We start from the raw sequence: 22,824 nt of genomic DNA on the forward strand, positions 1-22,824 counted from the left end.
TGGACTCTGTATGTTGAATTTATTTTAGCACTGTGTAGTAATATGCTACTGTGTATTAGTTGTGTGAATTCTGTATTTGTTGTCTGTATTGTGTTTAATATATGTATTGTGTGTATGATGTCTGTACTGTGTACTTTTGTGTATTTGATGTTTTATAGCATATACAGTGGGTACGTAAAGTATTTAGACCCCTATAAATTTTTCACTCTGTTTCATTGCAGCCATTTGGTAAATTCAAAAAAGTTCTTTTTTTCTCATTAATGTAAACTCTGCACCCCATCTTGCAAGAAAAAAAAACAAATGTAGAATTTTTTGCAAATTTATTAAACAAGAGAAACTGAAATATCACATGGTCATAACTATTCAGACTTTTTACAACTTTCTCCCATTTTTTTTTTTTGTGCTACTCTGTGTCTGGCAAGTATTTTATCTTTTTGCCATCACTGTCTGTCTTTGTTCACTTTTTTATCACTAAAGAATTTGTGTATTTCACCATCAGTATTTTGATTCCTTTTCTCAGTGCTCCTTCTAATTTTTCTTATTTCTGGGTTAGTCACTGAACGTTTTTGGTTTTGTTTTTGTATGGAATCTTTCCCTTTTGCTTAGGAAATTTGTAGGTTATCATTTCTCCCATCTCCCTAATGCATCTCTGGACCTCAGCCACGGTGATCTTGGGATTCTTCTGTACTTCTCTCACCAAGGCTCTTCTCCCACGATTGCTCAATTTGGCTGGACAGTCTAGGAAGAGTTCTGGTGGTCCCAAACTTCTTTCAATTAAGGATTATAGAGGCCACTGTGCTCTTAGGAACCTTGAGTACTGCAGAAATTCTTTTGTAACCTTGGCCAGATCTGTGCCTTGCCACAATTCTGCCTCTGATCTCCTTGGGCAATTCCTTTGACCTCATGATTCTCATTTGGTCTGACATGCAGTGTGAGCTGTGAGGTCTTATATAGACAGGTGTGTGCCTTTACAAATCAAGTCCTATCAGTTTAATTAAACACAGCTGGAATCCAATGAAGGAGTAGAACCATATCAAGGAGGATCACAAGAAAATGGCTGGCATGTGACTTAAATATGAGTGTCTGACCAAAGGGTCTGATTACTTATGACCATGTGATATTTCAGGTTTTCTTGTTTAATACATTTGCAAAATTTTCTACATTACTGTTTTTTTTCTGTCAAGATGGGGTGTAGAGTGTACATTAATGACAAAAAGAATGAACTTTTTTGAATTTACCAAATGGCTGCAATGAAACAAAGAATGGAAAATTTAAAGGGGTCTGAATACTTTCCGTACTCACTGTATAATGTCTGTATTGTATGTTTGTTGTCTGCATTGTGCTTTTGGGTTCTGTATTATGTATTGGTTTTTTTTTTAATGTATTTGTATGGATCAGTGATGTTGAAAGCCTTGCCGTCAGCAATGTATTTTGCCATCAAGGACATCCAATGCAGACAGGTATCAGCTGAGGTAACAAACTAAACATACTACCCAGTGCCGGCAGCAAGATTCTGTTACGTCCGGATGGTGGAAGCAGTGGACCGTACACCGATTTCCCCTGAGGAGGTAGCCAGGCCGGTCACCCCGCCAGAGGGTCCTGATGCACGGCAGCCGAAGCACTATTGGTAGCCAGACAGTCCGTAGAGGAGCAGGAAAGGTGTATGTTGCTGAACCCACGGAGTTCTGGACGGTAGTCCGGGTGACGAGGCTCAGGGTCCGAGGCCGGGTTGTAGGGTCAGGCGGAATCCGGAACCTGCTGAGCGATGGGGCGGGTCACCGAACGGAGACAGGGACTGGAGACTGGCGGAGCTGCAGAGGTGGTGGAACATCCGCCGAAGTCACCGTCAGGGTCCAGGGATGGACTTGGTTCGGAGCGGCTGGCGTGGCAGGACAGGCTCTGCGAGACAGACAGGGTTAATACAGGGCAAAGCACAGGGTAAAGCAATACGGGGACCTGAACAATAGCTTGCTAAACACGTAGAACAGGCCCCGCCCACCAGGAAAGAGAACCCTAATATACCCTGTACCTGTACCGGGTGCCCGCGCCCGGCTGTGTGTCCCATGTCGAAGAGGAGCGCCGGGAGCGGGGAGCAGGACACAAGGAGGGTGCAAGCGAGGAGGACGGGACCGGGGTGGTGAGCAGGGGACGCCGGCGGGAACCGGGGACCGGAGTGCGGGGCACGGGGACCGGAGAGCGGGGACCGGGAAGCGTGACAGATTCTGCGCAATGCAGTGGTTTGTCTTGACGACAAACTACTCCTTCACGGGAGCCACATTACTGTGCTTCTGAAGAAAGGCCTAGCAATTTACTTACATACTATGCCAAGAAAACTTGGAGAGTACAACTAAAGGAATTCAATATAGTGCTGGAAGATGCACCCCTAAGTGTGAAGACACTCATCAAGCTACTGGGGAAGAGCCAGTGGTCAACCTGGATATGATCACATATCACATGCCATGGTCAAAACCACAAGGACGTTTTGGTGCAGATATCGCTTGGGTGAAGGGGAAGATCAAAAGTTGCAAAGATATTAAAGTTCTTGGAATGTAAGAACCATGAACCAAGGCAAACTCAACAACATTGCAGCTAAAATAGACAGACCAGGACCCAACTTACTTGGAACTGGCGAACTAAGACAGACTATCTAGACATTTCCAGTCAAATGAACATTGGGTCTACTGTTCTGGCAATGATAACTGAAAAAGAAAAGGTGTCTATCTTCTCAACCAACAATTGTCTGGCACTGTCCTGAAGTACACTGCAGTCAGTGATCGTCATCTCGATACGACTACAAGGAGCGCCAATCCATGTCACAGTTATACAAGTCTACGCACAACAGATGCAGAGGAGGATTACGTTGAACTATTTTACAATTAAACTAAAGAAGAAATCAACAAGATGTCAAAACAACTCACTCATTTCAATGATTTCAATGCCAAAGTGTGCCACAGCAAAGATAGCATCATAGGGGAAACAGGAGAAACACCGAGTATTATGCAAAACATACAAATTTATTGATGAGGTTGCACACATATAGACAGCAAAGATAGATTAAAAACAACTACCAATAAATCATGGGGGGCACAGAGTATAAGGAGGCATGTAAAAATAGATGTAATCACAACTTAGCCGTGGGAGAGGTGAAACCCAGATACCTACTATCTCTGTTAGCCATGTGAGAGGTAATACCGAAGTTAATTTGATATAAACGGCACAGACGTTGAGCAAACAGAGAAAATGGCTTAAAAAGGGTCACTATGTGAAGGAAAAGTTTTTTTAGTTATTAATCTGTCAACTCAGAATTCGGTAATCAGGTATATGATATGGGATTATAGTAAATACTGTTCTGTCCCTATAATACCAGACCGCATTCCGAGGAGACAAAACCACAACAGTGGTTGAATCATGATCATAAGTATATATCAGAATAAGTCATAATTGTCATAGAAATACCCAGAAACCGGGATGTAGCTCAGTGGGAATCCCCGGGTCAGTTAATAACAGCGTAGCAAGAGGTTATCATTAAAGTGCAGGTGCATCAAACAACCAGGGTCCCAAAGGACTCATACAAGTAAAAACTGGCATAAAGAAGTATTGCAATGAAAGGTAAAACAAAGACAGATTCTGATTTTCTCCCTTGAAAAAGCATTAGCACCTTCGCAAAACGCGCGTTGGTAGGCAATCCTGCTCCTTCTGGGTATGTGCACTTTGTATTTTTTGGCTATCAGAATCTGTCTTTGTTTTACCTTTCATTGCAATACTTCTTTATGCCAGTTTTTACTTGTATGAGTCCTTTGGGACCCTGGTTGTTTGATGCACCTGCACTTTAATGATAACCTCTTGCTACGCTGTTATTAACTGACCCGGGGATTCCCACTGAGCTACATCCCGGTTTCTGGGTATTTCTATGACAATTATGACTTATTCTGATATATACTTATGATCATGATTCAACCACTGTCGTGGTTTTGTCTCCTCGGAATGCGGTCTGGTATTATAGGGACAGAACAGTATTTACTATAATCCCATATCATATACCTGATTACCGAATTCTGAGTTGACAGATTAATCACTAAAAAAACTTTTCCTTCACATAGTGCCCCTTTTTAAGCCATTTTCTCTGTTTGCTCAACGTCTGTGCCGTTTATATCAAATTAACTTCGGTATTACCTCTCACACGGCTAACAGAGATAGTAGGTATCTGGGTTTCACCTCTCCCACGGCTAAGTTGTGATTACATCTATTTTTACATGCCTCCTTATACTCTGTGCCCCCCATGATTTATTGGTAGTTGTTTTTAATCTATCTTTGCTGTCTATACGTGTGCAACCTCATCAATAAATTTGTATGTTTTGCATAATACTCGGTGTTTCTCCTGTTTCCCTTGTAATTGAGTAGTGCATGCACTCTGCCGGTATACTTATGCCAGCAGAGTGTATATTTCATGGCTCTTCATGTGAGAATTTGTCTAAACATAGCATCATAGTTGGAAACTTTGGACTTTGTGAATGAAACAAAGCTGGAGGAAAATGTATTGATTTTTGCACAACAAATCAACTGTTCTATTGAACACCTTCCAAAATCATCGACAGAGACTTTAGACATGGACATCATTGATTGGGGCCTATAAGAATCACATTGACTACATATTTGTTAGCCAAAGATGGAGGTCATCTATCATTACCTCAAAAATAAGGCCATGAGGTGACTGTGGAACTGATCATGTACTTTTGACAGAAAAGATTAGATTCAAGCTGCACAAAAGGACTAGACAACAGGTTGTTTCTAAGTTCAATTTGACCAACACAACTGACCAAACGATGAAAGAAATCCTGAGGAATTATAGACACATATAAAGACTATTGATACTGAAGAAGACAGAAAGACAAATAAGAGGAAAGAGACCACCTCTGCTTTTTTTAACTTCTTTCATTCTCCTGTGAAAGCTTATATCTTACATAGTGTAAAGTTAGTTTTCAAGGAGACAACCACTAGAGCCTGGCCCAGTGTATTTAAATTCCAGGCTGTGGAGTTAACTCCTGAGATACCAGCCATTGATTTCTATACTGCAGTTAGTTGCTCACCTTCTTTAGCTTCTGAACTATCCTACAAAATCAGAAGAAATGGCACCCTGCATTGGCACGTTCCAGAGCAGTTCTTCTAATTATGACTCATTTTGCCAAGTTCAACTATGATGCTATTCCAGCTGTCGGCACTAGGACTCACATGATATTTTAATACCACATGAGCCCTGCACTCTTCTGCTTATCCTAGGTTGGTCATGAAATTAGTGCAGCAGTCCAATTGTGGCTGCTGATTTGACTACAGGGCTCTTAGACATTCTAATTTTCGGAATGGCTTCAGGTGAGTGTTATTTTTACTATTATTATTTTTTTATTATTATTATTATTATAGCAACTTTTATTCCATGGCGCTTATGTGAAAGGGGTATACATAATAGGGACAAGTACAATAATCATAAACAATACAAGGCACAGACTGGTACAGGAGGAGAGAGGTCCTTGCCCACGGGAGATCACAGTCTACAAGGGATGGGTGAGGATACAGTAGGTGAGGGTAGAGCCGGTCGTACAGTGCTGTATCAGACTGAGGGTTATGGCAGGTTGTAGACTTGTCGGAAGGGGTGGGTCTTCAGGTTCCTTTTGAAGCTTGTCATGGTAGGCGAGAGTCTGATATGTTGTGGCAGAGCATTCCAGAGTATGGGGGAGGCACAGGAGAAATCTTGGATGCGGTGGTAGGAAGAGAAGATGTGAGGGGAGAAGAGAAGGAGATCTTGTGAGATCGAAGGTTACGTATAGGTAAGTACTGGGAGACTAGGTCACAAATGTATGGAGGAGACAGGTTGTGGGTGGCTTTGTAGGTCATGGTTAGGGTTTTGAACTGGAGTCGTTGGGCAATGGGAAGCCAGTGAAGGGATTGGCAAAGAGGAGAGGTCGGGGAGTAGCAGGGGGAGAGGTGGCTTAGTCAGGCAGGATAGTTTAGAATAGATTGTAGGGGTGTGAGACTGTTAGAAGGGAGGCCACAGAGCAGGAGGTTGCTATACTAGGAAGACTACTTGATTTAAAAAGGGGTTGTTTAGGTAGTGGACAACTCTTGCAATGTCACTTTAGCAAGAATAAGTTACTAAACTAGAACTGTCACTCAAGGAGGAGTGTCTGGCTCCTCCTCCAGCAACAAGAAAGTGAAAGAAACTGGCGCTGTGTTGCTGAAGACAAAAGTTGAACATTTTTGCCTTTGCAACTAAGATGTGACCACTAGGTGGCAGTGTTCAAAAGCTAAAGTTCAGCAAGTCTACGTAGAGAACTACCACTGTAAATGCTTACATTATTCTGGGTTTAAATATAATGAATATATTGGTAAAAAATTAGGTTACTTTTGGTTATAGAGATTTTATGATACAGCTGCTTTTTATACAATAATTCTTTGATGTTCTTAATTGTGGGAATTTTCATATGATCACACAACACAAAGTCTGAAAGATACAATGGTGTTACAGTGAAAGTATTTTTCTTGCTTAAATATTGCTTGTGCAGCCTACAAAAAAAACAGTCACACCTTCTACCAAGGTATGTCAATTAAATTAAATTTTGCGTATTTATTTAAAACAAAAAAAAAAAAAAAAAAGATCCAAACAAGATCATCTAACCTGTCAGGTCCCCTCGGCCCTCCAACCCAGCAGCATTCATATTTGTATGCCAAAATTCCCGGCCTAATCAGTCCTGTGTGATGTTATGTACTGAAATCAATGTTTAAAAAATAGCATTTATAAAATGCGCTGTTCCTATCCTAATTAGGGCTTTGACTAGTTGAAGGTGTGTTAGTTCCCCAGACTAGTCAGCCCTCTTTCCGTGTCACGCCCCTGTAGGTGTAATAACATGATTTCTACGAGCCGGCATCATCGCCAACTCATGGAAATCTTGCGCATGCGTGCTGCTTTGTTTATCTACATTAAGCCTCTTCTGAAGCCGGGTGTACGTGTCCCAACCTCAGGCAGTCGCACTGCGCATGATTGTGAGTACAGAAGCTGTTCTTTCTCTCATGCGCAGTGCGCCTGTCTGAAGTTGGGACGCGTACACCCGGCTTCAGAAGAGGCTCAATGTGAGTGAACAAAGCTGCACACATGCGCAAGATTTCCATGAGATGGCGATGGCACTGGCTTGTGGAAAATCATGTTATCACGCCAACTAGTCTGGAGAACTAAGGCCCTGTCGACTAGTCGAAGCCCTAATTGGTATAGGAAAAGCGCACTTTATAAATACTTTTTTTAAACATTGATATTAGTAAATAACATCAGACAGGGCTGGGTTAGGCAGGGAATTTGTGATACAGATATAAATGCTGCTGGGTTGGAGGGCATAGGCGACCTGACAGGTTCCCTTTAAAGGGTAAGTGGTTAATGAAATACAATTTTATGTTTATGCACAAAACTGTCCCACAATATATGTATTTACAGGTTCATTGCTTCTGTTAAATCCCATTTTAAATAAGGCGCATAGTCAAGGTGAGAAGAAAAAACAATATGTGCAATTTATACTGAAAATAGAAAATGAATTGATACAAAGAACAGAGATAAGGTGTGACGTGCCTCTGTTAAATATAAGGAACATTTAGGCTAAAAGTGCTTAATTCATTACTTCCTGAGACATTGTGGGATTAGTTCTTAATAAAGTACAGTATTTGATTATGTTAAGAATAAGGTGATATTTACAAGTCCACAAACCACCTGCTCTCCACACCCATCGTACATGTTGCCACTGCTTCCTCAAGGGAGAGATCACTGTACGTCGGGCGTAGACAAAAGGGTCGTGGTATGCTAAATATCACATTATTCTGAGTTTATTTGATCTATTTTACAGAATTTGTAACCAACAAGCTGGTCATAGACTGTAATCACCGAGCTGCGCGCCATACACTGTAACCGAGCAGGAAATAAGCTAACTACGGAGCTGCGCTTAATACACTGTAACCACTGAACTGGTCATAAACTGTAACCACAGAGCTGCACTGTACACCATACACTAACCACCGATGGTAATAAACTGTAACCACCGAGCTGGTCATACACTGTAACCACTGAGCTACGCTCCATATACTATAACCACCGAGCTGTTCGTAGACTATAACCAGGGCCGACGTCAGCACTCAGCACACATGGGGAAATGCCGGGGTCTTGGACAGCTGGGGGGGGCCCAATCGCCATCTTCAATCCTGCGGGCCCCAAGCTGAGTTCCGGGGACCGCAGTGCTAGATCCTGGATAGTGCGGTCGCCGGTCCTTTTATCCACAGTGGCACACAGTATTCACTGCAGAATGCTCCTCCTGCATTGAAGTTCATCTGCGAGTGGAGCCACCGCGCAGTGTGCGCCTGTCCCACAGATGAAGAGAAGCCACAGCGCTGCTCCAGTCAGAACACCAGCACACTGAGCAGAGAGTATGGCCCCCTCCACCTGATCTGTATGGGGCCCACCTCCTAAGCTGTATGTTCCAACCTCCTGATCTGTATGGGGCCCCTCCTCCATCTGAGCTCTATGTTCCACCCCACCTGATCTGTATGGGCCCTCTTTGAGCAGGTGCTCCCCCTTGCGCTGTATGGGACCCCCAGAGCCATATGTGCGGCCCTACAGAGCCGTATGCACTGCCCCCCCAGAGCCGTATGCGCTACCCCACCCGGAGCCGTATGCACTGCCATCCCAGAGCCGTATGCGCTGCCACCCCAGGGCCGTATGTGTGGCCCCATGGAGCTCTATGCCACCCACCCCAGTAATGTGTATGCCCCACAGAGTTGTATGCTACCCCAGTAACATTTATGCCCCCCAGAAATATGTATACAAATATAATAGCAAAAAATACCAAATATAGACCCTCACATAGAAAGGTATATCACATAGCATACCCTTCTGCTATGTGATACAGAAATATGTATACACCTCAGTAACATGTATGCCCCCCAGTAATGTCTATGCCCTTATTCCCTCCTGTCATTTATATACTGTAGTCCCCAGCCCCTCCTGTGATGTATAAACAGCAGTCTCAGTGTGCTCTATATGCGGCCATGTCTATTAGTGACGACCACCAATCAGCAAAACACAGCCACATGCCACGGAGTAGCTGGACGGAGACAAGCGGGAGAGGTGAGTGAGGCTGCTGCCGGCTTCCACATAGAAATAATACAGTGGAACCTCGAGTTACGCGTAACCCGGAGTGTGAGTAATTTGGAACACAAGCAAGGCTTCTTGCAAATTTGTAACTCTGTTTACGAGCAAATACCGCACACACTTCCAGTTCCGTACTTTCACCGCGCTGTGACTCCGCACTGGCTGCTTCTCTTGGCCTGCAGGCATGTGGATCCGATAACGATCGCAGGGACTGCTGCTGTCTTTGCTTCATTTCAGATGCCGGTACTGAGCAATGTCAGCTATCTGTACTGTATTTTCAAGGACAGCGCGCTGCGCATATGTATGACGTCAGCTTCTGAAGTGCTGACAGCGGCAGCCCCTGCATCGGCCGCGATAGTTACCGGGTCCACATGCCTGTGGACTGCAAGAACCAGGGAAGAGGCCACCGAGGGAACGGAGGATAGGTGAGAATAATGCTTTTGTTTTGTGTGTGTGTGTGGAATGGCACAATAGGGGACCAGAATGGGACATGGCTACAAGTTGTGGAACAAATTGAGTTTCAATTATTTCCTATGGGAAAATTTCCTTTGCTATATGAGTAACTTGGATTATGAGCACACTCCCGGAACCAATTATGCTCGTAATCCAAGGTTCCACTGTATCTCTAATGTGTTTGCGTGTGCAAGTACAATGTGTATATCTATGTATGTCAGTGTTTATGACTATAGGTTTGTCTGTTTATGTATTTTTTATGAATTTGTCTTTAAATATGTACAGTGCTGGCCAAAAGTATTGGCACCCCTGCAATTCTGTCAGATAATACTCAGTTTCTTCCTGAAAATGATTGCAATCACAAATTCTTTGGTATTATCTTTATTTAATTTTCTTGCAATGAAAAAACACAAAAGAGAATGAAACAAAAATCAAATCATTGATCATTTCACACAAAACTCCAAAAATGGGCCAGACAAAAGTATTGGCACGTAATACTTGGTTGCACAATCTTTAGCCAAAATAACTGCAAACAACCGCTTCCGGTAACCATCAATGAGTTTCTTACAATGCTCTGCTGGAATTTTAGACCATTCTTCTTTGGCAAACTGCTCCAGGTCCCTGAGATGTGAAGGGTGCCTTCTCCAAACTGCCATTTTGAGATCTCTCCACAGGTGTTCTATGGGGTTCAGGTCTGGACTCATTGCTGGCCACTTTACTAGTCTCCAGTGCTTTCTATCAAACCATTTTCTAGTGCTTTTTGAAGTGTATTTTGGGTCATTGTCCTGCTGGAAGACCCATGACCTCTGAGGGAGACCCAGCTTTCTCACACTGGGCCCTACATTATGCTGCAAAATTTGTTGGTAGTCTTCAGACTTGATAATGCCATGCACACGGTCAAGCAGTCCAGTGCCAGAGGCAGCAAAGCAACCCCAAAACATCAGGGAACCTCCGCCATGTTTGACTGTAGGGATTGTGCTCTTTTCTTTGCCTCTTATTTTTTCCTGTAAACTCTATGTTGATGGCTTTTCCCAAAAAGCTCTACTTTTGTCTCATCTGACCAGAGAACATTCTTCTAAAATGTTTTAGGCTTTCTCAGGTAAGTTTTGGCAAACTCCAGCCTGGCTTTTTTATGTCTCGGGGTAAGAAGTGGGGTCTTCCTGGGTATCCTACCATACTGTCCATTTTTATTCAGATGCCGACGGATAGTACGGGTTGACACTGTTGAACCCTCGGACTGCAGGGCAGCTTGAACTTGTTTGGATGTTAGTCGAGGTTCTTTATCCACCATCCGCACAATCTTGCGTTGAAATCTCTCGTCAATTTTTCTTTTCCTTCCACATCTAGGGAGGTTAGCCACAGTGCCATGGGCTTTAAACTTCTTGATGACACTGCGCATCGTAGACACAGGAACTTTCAGGTCTTTGGAGATGGACTTGTAGCCTTGAGATTGCTCATGCTTCCTCACAATTTGGATTCTCAAGTCCTCAGACAGTTCTTTGGTCTTCTTTCTTTTCTCCATGCTCAATGTGGTACACACAAGGACACAGGACAGAGGTTGAGTCAACTTTAATCCATGTCAACTGGCTGCAAGTGTGATTTAGTTATTGCCAACACCTGTTAGGTGCCACAGGTAAGTTACAGGGGCTGTTAATTACACAAATTAGAGAAGCATCACATGATTTCTCAAACAGTGCCAATACCTTTGTCCACCCCCTTTTTTTATGTTTGGTGTGGAATTATATCCAATTTGGCTTTATGACAATTTTTTTTCATTGAAGACAAATTAAATGAAGATAATACCAAAGAATTTGTGATTGCAATCATTTTCAAGAATAAACTGAGTATTATCTGACAGAATTGCAGGGGTGCCAATACTTTTGGCCAGCACTGTATGTATCTGTGTATGTGCGTTTCTACGTGAGGATAGGGCCCACTGAGATGCGCAGCATACACTTTAACCACCAAACTGGTCATAGGCTGTGGCCACCGAGCTGGGGCCCAAAACAAGAAAGCCTGCGGAGACACCATCACATGTTTTCTCAATGCTGGCAGGAAACTATCGAGGCTCCTACTCCGTCTGTCTGTTTCCTGCACTGGGACAAGCTCAAATTCTGGTGACGCGCTGGGCGTCTGTGCTCAGCACGTGTGTGGGCGTGTCTCTATTCACCCAATTAAATACTAGCGACTTATGTTGTAGCCAATGAAAAAATGTCGGGGCTGTGACCAGAATGCCGGCTTACAGGCGAGAACGCGCGCAGTGGGCGTGTCTAGCAGCAGTTCTCAATGGACACTGATGACGTATGGCGCCCCGCCCCTTGTTACCAGGCAGATTCTCAGCTCCCATAACATTTACGCCCCCTTTTTTTTTCTCATGCGCGTTCCCGGACCGCTCCCAAGCGCGTACCCGCTAGTCAGGCCGGTCCTATGGGGATGGGAGCGGAGGAGCAGAGAGGAGAGGCCTGAGCTGAGCAGTGGAGAGGGAGGCAGAGGCCTGAGCACAGCAGTGGGGAGTGAGAGCAGCTGATCCGCCCTGATACTTGGAGGACACCGCAGGGCTGAGCCCCGGGGATGCGCCGTGGAGGACCGCCGCCGCCTGCCGCTGTATGGGCGTGAGACGCTAGGATGGCGGAGAGAGGGGGCTGTGCGCTCCTGGAGGCTCTGCCCGTGGAGATCCGGGAGAGTCTGGCGGAGCTGGAGCTGGAGTTATCGGAAGGTAGGAGCCTGCGATGTCCCATATGGCAGAGGTGATGGCACTGCACCTATACCCTGGAGATCCGCAGCCCCGTGTCTGCAGCATCCACAGCGGAGAGCAGCAGTGTATGGAGGAAAGTGCGGAACATAGCGCTCCGTGCTGCCGACTATAGCGCTCCATGCCTGCCGACTATAGCGCTCCATGCTGCTGACTATAGCGCTCCGTGCCTGCCGACTATAGCGCTCCGTGCCTGCCGACTATAGCGCTCCGTGCCTGCCGACTGTAGCGCTCCATGCCTGCCGACTATAGCGCTCCATGCCTGCCGACTATAGCGCTCCATGCCTGCCGACTATAGCGCTCCATGCCTGCCGACTATAGCGCTCCATGCTGCTGACTATAGCGCTCCATGCTGCTGACTATAGCGCTCCATGCTGCTGACTATAGCGCTCCATGCTGCTGACTATAGCGCTCCATGCCTGCCGACTATAGCGCTCCATGCCTGCCGACTATAGCGCTCCATGCTGCTGACTATAGCGCTCCATGCTGCTGACTATAGCGCTCCATGCTGCTGACTATAGCGCTCCATGCTGCTGACTATAGCGCTCCATGCTGCTGACTATAGCGCTCCATGCTGCTGACTATAGCGCTCCGTGCCTGCCGACTATAGCGCTCCGTGCCTGCCGACTATAGCGCTCCGTGCCTGCTGACTATAGCGCTCCGTGCCTGCCGACTATAGCGCTCCGTGCCTGCCGACTATAGCGCTCCGTGCCTGCCGACTATAGCGCTCCGTGCCTGCCGACTATAGCGCTCCGTGCCTGCCGACTATAGCGCTCCGTGCCTGCCGACTATAGCGCTCCGTGCCTGCCGACTATAGCGCTCCGTGCCTACCGAGTATAGCGCTCCGTGGCTGCCGAGTGTGGCGCTCCGTGGCTGCCGAGTGTGGCGCTCCGTGGCTGCCGAGTGTGGCGCTCCGTGGCTGCCGAGTGTGGCGCTCCGTGGCTGCCGAGTGTGGCGCTCCGTGGCGGCTGACTGTAGTTATAGTGCCCTGTCCTGCCCGACTGTAGCGTCCTGGCGCTGCGCTGACACCTGGCTGACTAGTGCCCCACTACCGGGCCTGAGTGCTGTCATGTGCAGCCTGTACTCTGCAGGTATTTCAGGCTCCATGCAGCTCAATACCTTTTCCTTTCCCATATATCATGCAGATCAGCAGAGTACAGTCCTGATCTCTGGCTCTGCACTGATGAGTGTAGCGTGTGCTGTATATGTCATCTAGCTGTGTAATACCGTACAGACATCTGCTGCGCGCTCACAACTATTATCTGCCTAAAAATATGCATGAGTAAAGCATTCATACACTTGATTTTCCATGGACCTCTTCCTGTGTGGACTGTACACAAGCACGTTCATCACCGTTACATGTATCCTCTCCCCGATGAGCGGTCACAGAAAATCCATGGGACGGAGCGCCCACCTTTATATTCACAGCTGTAGGTGACATCTCCACCTATCTGCATCTTTCCTTAGACAAGCAGATCCCACAAAAATATAAGGGACGTTCCTACAAATCCAATGGTCAATGCTAGCTGTGGGTTTTCTGCACATGGCCGTGTAATGATGGCGTTCTGTACAGGCCCCTACTGCACCTCCATATACCTGTCATGTCCATGCAAATTTTCTATGTCGCTACCATTGAAAGACATGCAGCAAAACTGCAAGGAATTTGGCTTGTCGCAGGTTTCATGGCTTTGCCCCATATTGTGTGAGGAGGGATTGTGACTACATTGTAACGGCCGTCACCGCAGGAAGAGTGATACATGATGGTCCTAAATGTGACCCGGATAACGAGGAAACGACCTAAGAAGGTTCTGCAGAATAATGGCACTGTCACGTGTAATGGATCCATATATCTTACCTGTCAGTGAATGCATTGACACTTCTGTTCTCGGATTTTCTGCAGATCGAGGCCTGCGGACCGGGAGTGCAGTTTATCCCGTTTATTGGTCGGATGACATTTCCGCAGTTGGCTGTTTTTAGGCCGGTTTCACACATCCGGCTTTTCGCCGGTTTGCCGGATCCGGCGCTCTCCCATACAGACAATACAGTACAGTGACAGCGCTGTAACTTCCGGGTCACATGCGCCGGTCACATGACAGCACATGACCGGCGCTTGTTGCGCTGTCACTGTACTGTAGTCACTGTATGGGAGAGCGCCGGATCCGGCAAACCGGCAAAAAGCCGGATGTGTGAAACCGGCCTTATAAACCGTTGGTTCTCTTATTTAGGTCATTGGTGATGACGATCTGATGAATGATTTGCTTATCTCTTATTTCATGAATGAAAGTGAGTGGTGGAATACTGATCAGGCCTGGAATTCAATTTAAAGGGAACCTGTCAGGTCCCATATGCGTTCTAACCTACAAGCGGGGTGATATGTGGCCTAGTAACCCCTTCCTACCCATCCCTGTGTTGTAATAATGTATAAAAAAATGTTTTATTACCTACATGTTCCCTATGTAAATGAGCAGAGGGTCTAGTCCCCTGGGCGTTGCATCACACAATGGAAAGCATGCAAACGCCCACTGGATCATGCCCCTGTGGGCGTGATATCATGGATTGACATGAGTGACGTCACCGTCAGCTCCTTGAGATCCTGCGCGCTTGCCATTCCCGCAGCCTTGTTATTATCCGGGTGCTTGCTTGTCGACTTCAGACACGCACAGCGCATGCTCAGAAGACTCCTGTGGTTCCAACCATGCTCAGAGCGCCTCTGAAGCCAAGAAGCAAGCACCCGGATAACAAGGCTGCTTGAATGGCAAGCGCACACCCGCGAGATCTCAAGGAGCTGACGGTGACGTCGCTCATGTAAAATCATGGTATCACGCCCACAGGGGTGTGACACCACGGAAAGCATGCAAACGACCAAGGGGGGATGCGACGCCTAGGGGACTAGACCCTCTGCTCATTTACATAGGTAACATAAGTTATAAAACTTTTTTTATAAATTCATATTACACAATATTACAACACAGAGATGGGTAGGAAGGGGATACTAGGACACACATCATCCTGCTTGTAGGTCAGAACACATATGGGACCTGACAGGTTCCCTTTAATATATTGTCGATTTCTGGTACTGTTATATGAATCAGTAGTGGTGATAACGCTTATTCTGCTTTTTCATCACTATTGCCCATCTCTATAAAGTTTGTGCTATCAGCGCATTATGGCGGTGCATTTTCTCTGCACGATTATGAATGATCATAACTTCCCTATATTCGTGTAAACTGGCCACTGATCACTCAACAAATGAATAAAACAATGGTCCGGGTTCATCATGATCAGCGGTTTTCATGCCAGTGTTGATGATGAGATGTGCGGGAGTCAAACACTTCTTCAGGAGTCGGGAGCGTTGGACGAGTGGCCTGCACCTATGTGTGCCCCTCAACACAAATCCTACTCCAGTCCTTGCTGCAGTAAGAGTTGTAGTGTAGCAAATGCTGCCGTTCAACCTGAATATTATCAGCGGTGGTCGCCCCACCCCTGCTCTGCCCACTTTGTTGGAGCTGTGCAAAAATGGCATGAGAATGGCAAGAGTAAGAAAAATTAAAAAAAATAGCACAGCCTTGAGTTATACCAAAATGATTTGTCTTTTCAAAACTTTCCTTCAGAATACTGGAGTAAAAGCTTTGATGAATCGGGTCTGGTGAATGATCTTTTCACGTGCTTAAAAATCTTTGATCTTGGGTACATCATCCTGTGTAAACAGGACGTGTGCTGCCAAGAAACATGACAACCGTCATATTACTGATTGATCTGTGCGTATCGTAAGAATTTAAACAGAATGTTAAATGGTCATTTTGCCATTGTTTCAAAGCACCGATCCAGTGTTTTTTGGGCTTTTTTTCCAGCACTGGAATGGTGCTTTAAAGGGAACCTGTCAGCAGAAATTTTGCAATAAACCTAAAAGATTCCCCCGCTGCAGCTCCTGGGCTGCATTCTAGCAAGGTTCCTGTTGTTATTGTGCCCCCTTTGGGACTAAAATAAATACTTTATAAAGTCTTACCTTTTCCTATGCAAATCTTTTTTTATGGACATGGGGGTGGGCTGTCTTGCATCTGTTAGTCGCCCTCCTACCGCTTTCGCCGCCCCCCCCCCATCACTCATTTCCATAACTGAGGACGCCGCCCAGTGCTCCCGGGGTCTCGCGCATGCGCCGTGCCACTCTCGCGGGCCTGAGCACTGTGCACAGTGTGACCGCTGGTGACGTGATTGAGCAGGCGTGAGATTATGGGCGGTGCTGTGATTGTCATCAGCAAGTACCCGCCCATAATCTCGTGCCCGCGCTTTTCACTCTGCCTCCACCGTTATGCTGCTCCGCTCCTCCCATCTATTTCCTGCTCCAGGGAAAGATGGGTAACAGGTGACGTGGGTTCATCTGGCCAGCGCTTGCGCAGAATGGTGGAGGCAGAGGGGAAAGCGCGGGCACGAGATTATGGGCGGGTACTTGCTGATGACAATCACAGCGCTGCCCATAATCTCACGCCTGCGCAATCACGTCACCAGCGGTCACACTGTGCACAGTGCTCAGTCCCGCGAGAGTGGCACTGGGCTTGGCGAGACCTCGGGAGCACTGGGCGGCGTCCTCAGTTATGGAAATGAGCAATGGGGGATGGCGTAAAGCAGCAGGAGGGCGACTAACGGACGCAAGACAGCCCGCCCCCATGTCCATAAAAAAAGATTTGCATAGGAAAAGGTAAGAATTTATAAAGTATTTATTGCGGTCTCAAAGGGGGCACAATAACAGGAACCTTTCTAGAATGCAGCCCAGGAGCTGCAGAGGGGGAATCTTTTAGGTTTATTGCAAAATTTCTGCTGACAGGTTCCCTTTAAACCTAAGTCCCCTGCCCCCGATGCTATACTCTCCCTCCAGTGTTTTTCATCTTTGTTCGGCATTGCTCCGATTCCGTAGCGCCATCTTATGATCATAACTTCTGATTGGCCGGAAGTCAGAAGGTACATCACAAGCGCTCAATGCAACTCTGAGAGCCAGAACAAGGCTCTCATAGACTTGTATTGAATTGTGACGTCTCGTGTGCTTCTTGAAACACTGGAGCTGCTGGCGGGTCACAAACTGGAGGAGAGTGACAGTGAAAACAGATGAAGACGCTGGATGGTGAGTATAAGAAAGGGGAGCTGGTGACTTAGATTTAAAGCATCACTCCAGCAGTGAATGCCAAAAAAACCACTGGAATGGTGCTTTAACGCCACAGATCAGCGGGTGTAAACCCAGCCTTATGGCACCTGTACACATTAGACTGACGAACGAAACCTCTGGTATGGTAGTGTATAATGGCCAAGCACTCCTGTGCGGGTGTGTGGGTGTGTGGGTGTGTGGGTGTGTGGGTGTGTGGGTGTGTGGGTGTGTGGGTGTGTGGGTGTGTGGGTGTGTGTGTGTGTGGGTGTGTGTGGGTGTGTGTGTGTAGGAGTAATCGGGAGAGATAGCGATCAGCAAAGCGATTGGTCAAACAATCATTTGACTGACAGCTATTTTGTTTTTAGTTCTATACCAATAACTCTTTAGGACCTTTCTAATTGGCGAATTAAAGGGGTTGTCCACTAGTTAAACACTGAGATCTATCCATAGCTCATCAATGTCTGATCTGCCGGGGTCCCTGCTGATCAGCTGTTCTGTGTACCAGCAGCAAGCAGCTGGAAATGCTCAGTGCCAGAGCTGCTCCGTCTCCTGATAGCGACAGTGGCCGGAAATGAGGTGAATGTGCAGTACCTGGTCGCAGCTGCTGTCAGAAGACTGAACAGGTCCAAAACTGAGCATTTCCAGCCCCCTGATTCCGGCATCGAGAACAGCTGATCAGCGGGGGTGCTGGTGTCGGTCCCCGGCCGATTGGACATTGATAACCTATCCTAAAGATAGGCCATCATCGTAAAAGTAATGGCCAACCTCTTTTATTATGTTCAGTTCCCCGACAACCCCATTATTAAGGCTGTAAACACAAGATATTTGTTGGATTTCAATATTTTTTCCTTCATTTTATACTGTAAACTATTCAATGATGGTTTGATTTCTTTTGGTTTGTAATATAATCTGAAGTCTTTGGTGCACGCGGCTAATTAGTGGCTAGACATTATAATAGCTAGATTTTTTTTTTTTTATATCGTGCATTTTACGTGTAGCCATCTTTTAATTGGTTAAATTATGTTGTATTGGGAAAATCTCCTGTCATATGTATTAAAGGGAACCCGTAAGCTTCATTTTAGGAGGCTATGAGAGGTATTGGCATATAGGTCAGATGGCAAAAATTCAAACTACACCTATTTCTCGATCAATTTCTGAGAAATCCTGCTCTTTATCCATATTCAAAAAAGTCTGCAAAATACGGTAAATGGGGCGATGCGCGCTACCGTGGTATGAACATAGTATACCTCCGGCAGAACGCTCACATTCTGTGCACAGCCAAAGTGGGGTCATCAGAGAGCCAGATATTACGCTTGTATGTGCGGTTTGGTTTACATAACTCGAGGAAATGTAGAGTACATTTTTTGGACGGGTGGGGAAAGTTTTGTAGGGAAATGAATGTTGGAAAGTTCTGTCTCTTGAGAATGTATTCCGGCTGTGTCTGCAAAAAATGCCTGTGCATAAAATTTATATTAAAACAGAGCAGAATTCCATACACTTAAACATGAAGCATATAGCTTGTAAGGATCACAATGCTTCCTCTTCTGTTACCTTTTTTTTCCAGATCATGGCTGATATCTTGGTGTGATCTCATAAATCATAGGAGACTTATTAAAGCACCATTCCAGTGTTTTGTTTTTTTTCAGACCTGGAGTGGCGATTTTATATGTAAGCGCCCTGACATATACTTACCTTCCGGTGGCTTCATCTTATTCCGGCACCGCTCCATCTTATGCCTATAACTTATTATTGGCCAAAAATCAGAAATTATGGCACATGGTCTCAATGTAACTCTATGAGAGCCAGTATGAGGCTCTCATAGACCTGTACTGAGTTATGACCTCCGGCGCTCTTCATGAAATCAGCAGGTCACAGGAGACAGAGCTGAGCGACGCTGGAAACAGATGAAGTTGACAGCAGATGACTTAAAACATCACTCCTGCGGTGCAATAAAACAAAAAAATGCTGGAGTGGTGCTTTATATTATGTAATTTTTTTTGTATATTTATTGCTATTACACATGATTGGAAGCTGAGCTACTTTCAGTACATTAAAACTGTAAAAGCATATTTTAGTATGTTCTATGCAAAGTTGTAATCTAATGACGTCCGAGCCCCCAAGCCTTAAGGCCCCGTCACACACAGAGATAAATCTTTGGCAGATCTGTGGTTGCAGTGAAATCATGGACATATTGTTCCATTTGTACACAGCCACAAACCTGGCACTGATTGTCCACAATTTCACTGCAACCACAGATCTACCGCAGATTTATCTCTGTGTGCAAAGTGGCCTTTAGACTGTAAATTCACGATATATCCATAATTTTATGAGGGTTTTTTTATATTTGGGTTTCAAGTGATGATGAAGATGAACCCGTTATACAGTTAGGTCCAGAAATATTTGGACAGTGACACAATTTTCGCGAGTTGGGCTCTGCATGCCACCACATTGGATTTGAAATGAAACCTCTACAACAGAATTCAAGTGCAGATTGTAACGTTTAATTTGAAGGTTTGAACAAAAATATCTGATAGAAATTGTAGGAATTGTACACATTTCTTTACAAACACTCCACATTTTAGGAGGTCAAAAGTAATTGGACAAATAAACCAAACCCAAACAAAATATTTTTATTTCCAATATTTTGTTGCGAATCCTTTGGAGGCAATCACTGCCTTAAGTCTGGAACCCATGGACATCACCAAACGCTGGGTTTCCTCCTTCTTAATGCTTTGCCAGGCCTTTACAGCCGCAGCCTTCAGGTCTTGCTTGTTTGTGGGTCTTTCCGTCTTAAGTCTGGATTTGAGCAAGTGAAATGCATGCTCAATTGGGTTAAGATCTGGTGATTGACTTGGCCATTGCAGAATGTTCCACTTTTTTGCACTCATGAACTCCTGGGTAGCTTTGGCTGTATGCTTGGGGTCATTGTCCATCTGTACTATGAAGCGCCGTCCGATCAACTTTGCGGCATTTGGCTGAATCTGGGCTGAAAGTATATCCCGGTACACTTCAGAATTCATCCGGCTACTCTTGTCTGCTGTTATGTCATCAATAAACACAAGTGACCCAGTGCCATTGAAAGCCATGCATGCCCATGCCATCACGTTGCCTCCACCATGTTTTACAGAGGATGTGGTGTGCCTTGGATCATGTGCCGTTCCCTTTCTTCTCCAAACTTTTTTCTTCCTATCATTCTGGTACAGGTTGATCTTTGTCTCATCTGTCCATAGAATACTTTTCCAGAACTGAGCTGGCTTCATGAGGTGTTTTTCAGCAAATTTAACTCTGGCCTGTCTATTTTTGGAATTGATGAATGGTTTGCATCTAGATGTGAACCCTTTGTATTTACTTTCATGGAGTCTTCTCTTTACTGTTGACTTAGAGACAGATACCCCTACTTCACTGAGAGTGTTCTGGACTTCAGTTGAGGTTGTGAACGGGTTCTTCTTCACCAAAGAAAGTATGCGGCGATCATCCACCACTCTTGTCATCCGTGGACGCCCAGGCCTTTTTGAGTTCCCAAGCTCACCAGTCAATTCCTTTTTTCTCAGAATGTACCCGACTGTTGATTTTGCTACTCCAAGCATGTCTGCTATCTCTCTGATGGATTTTTTCTTTTTTTTCAGCCTCAGGATGTTCTGCTTCACCTCAATTGAGAGTTCCTTAGACCGCATGTTGTCTGGTCACAGCAACAGCTTCCAAATGCAAAACCACACACCTGTAATCAACCCCAGACCTTTTAACTACTTCATTGATTACAGGTTAACGAGGGAGACACCTTCAGAGTTAATTGCAGCCCTTAGACTCCCTTGTCCAATTACTTTTGGTCCCTTGAAAAAGAGGAGGCTATGCATTACAGAGCTATGATTCCTAAACCCTTTCTCCGATTTGGATGTGAAAATTCTCATATTGCAGCTGGGAGTGTGCACTTTCAGCCCATATTATATATATAATTGTATTTCTGAACATGTTTTTGTAAACAGCTAAAATAACAAAACTTGTGTCACTGTCCAAATATTTCTGGACCTAACTGTAAGTGGTGCAGAAGGACCCTATTAACTATAGTGGATTCTGTCTGGTTTCCATTATGGTATCTGTTATTTCACAAAAATGCAGTCTGTGATCACCAGATCAATAAAGCTAGATTTAACTGGTAAGGCCCTGTGCGCACACTACGTTTTTGCCACGGATTTGCTTTGTGTTTTGCTGCAGAATTGGTTCACTTTGTGTTCATAAGCTTCATGCAGTCCTTCCCCAGCAAAGCCTATGAGAAATCCAAAATGTTGTGCGCACACTGCGTCTTTTTTTCCTTACAGGTTTTGCTGCAGATTTTCTGCAGCAAAAAGAAGCAGCATGTCATTTCTTCCTGTTTTGCCATTGACAATGTTTAAAAAAACGCAGGGACAAAATCCGCACCAACGCCACATGCGGTGCGGTTTTTCCGCAGGTAGGTGCGTTTTTCGCTGGAGACACAAATCCAGTTTTTTATTTTTTTTACCTTTTCAACATTTTTTTTTCTTTTATCTCATCAAACCCCCTTTGAGTACGTTCACACTGGGCATTTTACGTTCACGCTTTTAAGGGGCAGAAAATCCAAAGCTTTTTCAATAGCAGCCAATCTCATGAGATTTTACCCCACAAAATCTGCATTGATATAAAATTTGCAGCCTTTTAATTTCTGCTGCAGATTTTTACTGCGAGGTTCCCCCCTTGGATGCTTCAATAACTCATACAGGTTTTTCTATGGATTTGTAATTTTTTATTTTTCTGCTGATTTCCACCCTACGTGAAGCATTTTTTACTAAACTACTCTGGGCATAGAAAGGCTGGGAAGGTGAAGTCCGGCCATAGGAACAAGTAGGCCTCATTTATCAACACTGTAAAGCTGGTGCTGTTGTCCATAGCAACCAATCAGATTTCAGCTTTCATTTTTTATACAGCAGTTTATGGCATGACAGGTGAGCTCTGATTGCTTGTCTTATAAACCAGGACCATTGGGGTCTGACTGTTTTGCTATAGAAACCAGGGCAATTATTCATTTTATGCAATGGCTTCATTTATCAAAGCTGCCCTTCTTTCCCATAGCAACCAATCGGAGCTGAGCTTTCATTTTTTCCGAGCTGTTTTAGAAATGAAAGCTGAGTATTGATTGGTTGCTATGGGCAACAGAAATAGTTCTGATAAATGAGGCCTTGTATGCTCATATATGAGGCCCTACAAGAAGAATAAACATTACAATTTAAGTCTACTTTTACAATGTCAATGAGAAATTGCAAGACACAGTAAAAACCAACATTTTTAGAG

At 45.1% G+C, this 22,824-nt stretch overlaps 1 protein-coding gene across 9 annotated transcripts in view; it reads left to right on the plus strand.

The window, feature by feature from the left end:
* The first annotated feature begins 12,016 nt into the window (after nt 1-12,016).
* DIP2A (disco interacting protein 2 homolog A) overlaps nt 12,017-22,824 on the plus strand; it is a 184,217-nt gene continuing 173,409 nt past the window's right edge. For all 9 annotated transcript variants that reach the window (XM_075317444.1, XM_075317446.1, XM_075317445.1 and 6 more), the window contains exon 1: nt 12,017-12,347. In XM_075317444.1, the coding sequence (XP_075173559.1) occupies nt 12,257-12,347 (91 nt within the window). In that variant the 5' untranslated portion in view covers nt 12,017-12,256. The remainder of the gene's footprint in view (nt 12,348-22,824) is intronic.

This window comes from Anomaloglossus baeobatrachus, chromosome 7, assembly GCF_048569485.1.
Source record: "Anomaloglossus baeobatrachus isolate aAnoBae1 chromosome 7, aAnoBae1.hap1, whole genome shotgun sequence".
NCBI lineage: Eukaryota > Metazoa > Chordata > Amphibia > Anura > Aromobatidae > Anomaloglossus > Anomaloglossus baeobatrachus.